This window comes from Stegastes partitus, unplaced genomic scaffold (genome assembly GCF_000690725.1).
Source record: "Stegastes partitus isolate 25-593 unplaced genomic scaffold, Stegastes_partitus-1.0.2 Scaffold114, whole genome shotgun sequence".
NCBI classification, from domain to species: Eukaryota; Metazoa; Chordata; class Actinopteri; family Pomacentridae; genus Stegastes; species Stegastes partitus.
The window spans coordinates 178,315-184,802 of NW_007577845.1; the positions used below are offsets into that span (position 1 = coordinate 178,315).

The following is a 6,488-nucleotide window of genomic DNA, read 5'->3' on the forward strand; positions in this document are numbered from 1 at the left end:
GGAGAATGGAGGGAGGGATGAATGGATGGAGAAAGTGGAAGGAGGGATGGATGGATGGAGAATGGAGGGAGGGATGAATGGATGGAGAAAGTGGATGGAGGGATGGATGGATGGATAGATGGATGGATGGATGGATGATGGATGGAGGGATGGAGGGATGGATGGATGGATGGATGAACAGAGGGATGGATGGCCACAGAGGCAGACAGATACAACCAAATGCTCTGTAATATGTCATTTTACAACAACAGGATGAATATAAACCAGAGCGTACACGTGCAGATCAGATCAGGACTCAAACCTTCTTCAGTTGTTTGTTTACAGACGGTGATGCAGAGACGTGAGAAACATCTGCATTAATTAACAATTAGCAGCTCTTGAACCTGCTGGGACTGTGTGGAGCTCAGAGAGCTGGTTTATATCTGGATCTGCACCACTTTCACAGAACTGGTTGCAGTAAAACTAACACTGATCTCTTTAAGGGTGAACTAAAGGGTTACACAGCTTCTCCTGTTTTTCTGACATTATGATATAAAGTTTTACTTCTAAGTTCAGTCCATGTAGATAAAGAAACATCAGCCTCAGTGCACAGCTGAGAAAGGAACCAACGATTAAACTCTCTGTAGTTGCCTTTTAATTTGTCACACAACTGTTAGTGACGATCATCTGACAACCAAACACAACATGAAGAACGACGTGTCTCCTCCTGATTTTTAATAATTAATATTTAAATATTATTTCACTCCTTTCTTGTGTCTGGCCAATCAGAACAGCTATAATCCTTTCTGATTTCCAACACGGTCCGTCAGCACCTCTCAGACATAGTTTTAAAGCTTTTAAAAAGTTTCTCTCTCTGTCCTTTAGATGAGCCAGAATCCTGCAGCCTTAAGAATATGAATCGTTTTATCTGAAGCATGTGATAGTGAATAAACTACTTCAATAACCTTTGACACTAACAGCACTGAGCAAAGAGAAGGACAGAAGATTTAGGCTATCCAAAAATCAGATAGCACAGCTCCAAAGTCTAAGTCACATCAGCATTTACAGCATTCAGAACAAAGTCAGCTGATCTCCAACAACATGGAGGCCGAGTCAATGAAGCACTGCTGGCCGACTGCAAACCATCAGACAGCGCCGGAGCTCAGCTATGCAAACAGCAGGCAGCGCTATCAGATTAGCCGTTTGGCTCCGTGTAATGTTAGATAACCCTGTTTGCCCGATGAGGAGCCGTGACGATGGAGCTGACCCCTTCATGTCCATTCAGCAGCACTGGACACAACCCGGAGCGGCCACAGCCCGTAACATTCACACATCTCCACGTTTGTTATGGATGACAGCCAAAGAGAACCATGTGCCTGAGAGCAGCGTAACACACCTGTACTCTGCTCCCCAGCCCTTGACGAAGCTCATTCTGATGGTGCACATCCTGGTTAGCTGGTAAACTGCCTCAAATCCCTGATTGACCGACTGGGCCAGCAGAGCCGCAAACTCCTGGTTGTTGAAGATCTTCAGATTACAACCTGGAGGAAAAAAGAAAAAGACAGATTTGAGGTTTAGACATCCCCACTGAAGAGTTCATTCAGACATCCTCCTCCATCTTGAAGACCACAGAGGGCAACGAGGCAAACAGCTCCAGGTGTTTACAGCTTCTCAACATGTCAGTGAACTACTTTAGCGTGTTGAATGTGCCTTGCCATTTCTGTGAACATAATGTAAAAGCAGCAAGCAGAGGCACGGTGCGCTGTGGGTGTATCGTATGTTGGTGACTATTCTCCACGAGGCCGACGAGTCCGACCCCTGAACGAGATCCTCGTGTTGCGTTTCTGCTCCTCGGTAATGATACTGTTCACACTGCTCATTTGGCCAGGAATGAAATGTTCAAAGTTACATGGGTACAGATGAGTCAGCGTGTGGGTGAGTGTCTGAGAAAAACTGTCACACTGTGGAGGCTCTTCGTGTCGTTCCTCGAGCTCCGTTTTATCCATATCAGGTGATAAAAGTCACGTTTCACACATCAGTCGGGACTACTATGTACCGACAGTTAAGAGTTTTGTTTGAGGGTCTTCACATTAAGCTAACGCTGCAATTTATCCTGTTAGCAGTGTTGTTTTGTTTGTTTGTTTTGAAGCTACACGTGTATGAACCTGGTGGGATTTTGCAGACTGTCGCAGGATGCCAGCCGTATCGCTGGTTGCAGTTGGGACTCTGAACAAAAATGGCACTGTCGCTGAGGCACTCGGCGAACACCTCCCCTCCGATGTAGTACAACCTCACGCCACGACCTGCAGAGAGAAAAAGAAGTGAAGATGAAGGGAAAACATCTCATGAAGAGGAATTAAAGGTAGAACTACAAATACCATCAATTCCATGATACAGAAACTCATTTTTGAACCTTTTCACTTCGTACTTCTCATCGTTATCCGTCACTATTTCTGTAATTATTGTTTTTTAAAAGCTCTTGGATAGATCTAATAAACAAGTTTCCCTTCTGTAAAGTTACTGCTTCTCTTCAAGCACATCAAATCTGGAAAAAACAAAAAAAAAACGTCCTGCCGAGAAGAAACGCTGCGACACCTGCACTGTGAAACTCCTTTGAAGTCTTTGTACTGGTGATAACTGATAAACCGCGGCGCTCTTATGTGTGTGTAGAGGTGTGTGTGTGTAGAGGTGTGTGTGTGTAGAGGTGTGTGGGCGCCTTCACCTATGTGTCTCCTTGTCATTTCAACGGTTGCGTTTCTGTTCACGTTGCTGAGAAGTCCTAAACAGAAGCGCTCGGAGTTGGAGGGGTCGGTGAAGCCGTCGACGGTCAGAGAGGGCTGCGAGGCGTGAAAGGTCTCTCCGACCCGCTGGTTGAGCTCGTAGTACGCTATAGAGCACCAGAAGGCTGGTTCGCTGTAGGTGACCGGCTGAAGGTCTGAGGAGGAATCAGGGCGTGAACATTTCACATGTTTTAAAATCCATAACTGACTCCATATTTCTGTTCCAGATTTTACATTTTTGGCCCATTTTCATGATGAAAAATAAACCAAACTGTGTTTCTGACTTATGATAAAATCTAAAGCATCTGATAAGGAAAAGCAAATAAAGCATCTTACCAAGGCCATGACTGACAGGCGACAAGGTGCTTGGTGACATTTCTGCTGGTGAACCTGAAGAAAAAACAACAAAAACACATGAAATCTTACAGAGAGACGTACAGACTGAGTAAACTGTGCTGCTTAATGCTACTGATCTACTGTTTGTAGTCGGTATGAAAGCCTGTCAGTGCAGAAATACGATGGCTGAAGTGAGGCTTCATGTCTAATGAGGGCTGATGAGAAGGTTCTGGGACCATTCTGACACCGTTTAGAAGATTCAGCACTCACTGCAGATGGTACTTGACATGTTTGCATAATGGGAGCGCTGCAGGAGGACGACAGGCAGACCGCCAGCCAGCTCAAACAGGTACAGCTTCTGATTTTCTACAAGTCTCTGAGGTTTCTGATGACCCCTCATAAGGTGTTAAATCTGATCTTCTGACCCTTGTAGTGTTTCTTTGTTCCCAACAGCAAGCTAGCTAAACTAGCTCAGCACCCAACTAATGTACCCGAGTCCATACTTTGATTCATCTGCTGGTCACTGGTTTCTCCATCTTCACTCATGTAGCCGGGTGGAGGAGTGTCTAGAAAAGAAAACAAGCAGAATACATGTTGAGCAAGTCACTGCTGCGTATGATGAGATAAAGCTGAGGTTGTAGAGTATTCTGAGAGGTCAACAAAACGTGTAGGAGGAGGTACATCACTCAAAAGGTGGGGTTGGGTGGAAAAAAGAACGGCAACAAAAAGTGGGGGAAAATAAAAAAAAAGAGAGGTCAACATTTAATCGTTGGTTCCTTTCTCAGCTGTGCACGGATGTTTCTTTATCTAAATGGACTGAACTTAGAAGTAAAACTTTACATCATAATGTCAGAAAAATAGGAAAAAGTTCACCCTAAAAAAAAAAAAATCAGTGTTTTAGTTTTACTGCAATCAGTTCTGTGAAAGTGGTGCAGATCCAGATATAAACCGGCTCTGACCACAGCAGGTTCAAGAGCTGCTGGCACATCTCGTGATCCACTGTAGGAAACTCCAGTCTGGCTCACAGGTGTGTGGACTCCATCAGCAGCAGGTCGTTTCTTACAACTTCTCATTAAACAAATCAGGCTGCTTTGTTTAACAGCTGCTGTGAATGAAATCATTTTCATAAGAAAGAGAAAAGCTTTCCCTCCCGCCCTGGGTGCTGACCTGGTATGTAGTTGTTCGGAGGGTCTATTCCTGCAGGGAAGTTGGTGTTTTCGGGGATGGAGTTGGTGAAGTCGTCCAGAGGTGGAAGCTCTGTCAGAATCTCTGTGTGGCGCGGGACCAGCACCGGAGGCAGCACTGAAGAGACGAGGAGTGTCATCGACGAAGGCAAATGGGATTTGTTATACAAATCAAAATGATGCAACAATTATCATTTGTATATGAGCACTTTTGTTTCTGAGGTAAGCGTACTCCTGTGCCAACATTCTGCTTCTAATCCACACATGAAGCGTTTTTATTCGCTGTGAGGCTCGTTAGAGGGCACCTTGAAGCCACAGCCAGCAGAACTCAGATCTAACACCATGTCCTAAAAAGACACACAACTCTAGAGGACTATTACCAGGCGTCTCCACTCTCTGGTAATGGTAGGGGTTGACACACACTTCGTCCTTCTTGAGGTTGAACGCATACTGGCAGGTGTCGATTGCTCTCAGCTCGTGGTGGCTGTGAAGGTCAGGCCATCTCCACAAGCGGCAGTAGATGACATGAGGCAGGCCCTTACGATGAGACACCTGCAGACGCCCGTCCAGCGACCTGAGAGAGTCGGGAGAGAGAACAGCTCAATCATGTGGCCGGGGCTCGACGGTGGAGGAGAACGTGTGAAGGTCTCTGTGAGCTTCTGGTGTGATAGCGCGAGTTAAGGCGATATCCTACTAGAAAGAGAAAGAGGGGGAAAGGAAACGCTGCACGGCTAACCCACACTTTACAAGAATCCTCATGTCGGTTTCACAGATCTATAGTCAGAGCAATCTGTGAAACTGCACTGTTAACACTTCTACACTGCACAATCAGCACATGATGCGTTTCTGCTCTTTGCTAAATCAAGCCTGTAACCAAGTACTCCTGTTTGGTAAACAATCTTTATGATTATCACTGGAAATCCCCGTCATTATCTACCACTAAATGTGATAACACAATCAGTGAGCAGACTGTTCTTCCTCCTACAGCCTAATCTACAAATATTACAGCTCCATCATTTCCTTATTGTCTGTATTAGATAAAGCAGTGTTACACTAATGGCGGTGGAGCAGTTATAATATAAGTAATGATTACATTTCAGACAGTATGACTATGCTAATAGGCAGAAATGGAATTAGAAACCACCGACACCATCGACTGCATATGAGTGACCATTACAGCAACATGTGGGTTTCTACTGCAGGGATGAAGAGACGATCTTTTTAATGTATTGGTGTGCATGTGAGTGTATTCACCTGCTGTGGTCAGGGTATCCGTACATGCCTGCAGAGTCCCACTGCTCTATCGTGTGGCCTGAGCCGAGACCCCAAAGGTCTGAGCAATTGCTAAGGACACACAATCACACACACACACATGCGTACACATGAACACACACACACACACACACACACACACACACACACACACACACACACAAGACAAGTGCAAAAAGGGGGGAAACAAAATAAAAGCAAACAGATGGTAAACATGAGGTGTTTCATTCCAAATTAGTAACACACACACACACACACAAGACAAGTGCAAAAAGGGGGGAAACAAAATAAAAGCAAACAGATGGTAAACATGAGGTGTTTCATTCCAAATTAGTAGGATGAACTCACACATATGTGCAGTTGGTCTCTTAAGGGCATGAAGGCGGGAAATCAAACTAAAACCTTCAGCGTTATAAGAGACGAACTGGATGACAGATGACTGTGAGACATATCCAAACCAGACACATAGTGATGTGGTCAGCTGATGCAGATAAGCTCCACCTGTGGTTGGTTCAAACGTTCACATGAAAGCCAAGATGAGATAAATTTATTCTCTGACACCAAATGAAACTTTTTATAGATCTCAGAAAACGAGAAGTGCAGGCAATTACCAGTCCTCATTACAATTATTAGATGTTTTACAGTAAAATTGAATCGCTGCTCCGGAAAACGCAGCAACGGACACAACATGCAGGTCGAATTATCTGACGTGTTTATTGGCTTTCAGGTTAAATACAACCCTACAATGCATAGGGTCAGGCTACACGTACACATCAAATCATATTTCTGCTCAACAATTTTAAGACATGAGATGTGAGGAAACAAGTCACACAGGAAATATATGCATCTACACAACAATGATATGTGAATGAGGAAGTGAAGAAATTCAATAGACGGCACAAAATATGTATGAAGATGTGACAACAGAAAACAGAAA

General features: G+C 44.5%; 1 protein-coding gene across 3 annotated transcripts in view; it reads right to left on the reverse strand.

The window, feature by feature from the left end:
• Window positions 1-6,488, reverse strand: part of smad2 (SMAD family member 2) — a 17,842-nt gene that overhangs the window by 4,642 nt on the left and 6,712 nt on the right. For all 3 annotated transcript variants that reach the window (XR_520051.1, XR_520050.1, XM_008278053.1), the window contains exons 3-10: window positions 5,534-5,623; window positions 4,660-4,853; window positions 4,263-4,397; window positions 3,599-3,661; window positions 3,096-3,149; window positions 2,702-2,914; window positions 2,145-2,282; window positions 1,376-1,520 (exon numbers count right to left, since the gene is read on the reverse strand). Coding sequence is in view for 1 of the 3 variants with exons in the window: in XM_008278053.1 (XP_008276275.1) it covers window positions 1,376-1,520; window positions 2,145-2,282; window positions 2,702-2,914; window positions 3,096-3,149; window positions 3,599-3,661; window positions 4,263-4,397; window positions 4,660-4,853; window positions 5,534-5,623 (1,032 nt within the window). In the remaining 2 variants the exon portion in view is untranslated. The remainder of the gene's footprint in view (window positions 1-1,375; window positions 1,521-2,144; window positions 2,283-2,701; window positions 2,915-3,095; window positions 3,150-3,598; window positions 3,662-4,262; window positions 4,398-4,659; window positions 4,854-5,533; window positions 5,624-6,488) is intronic.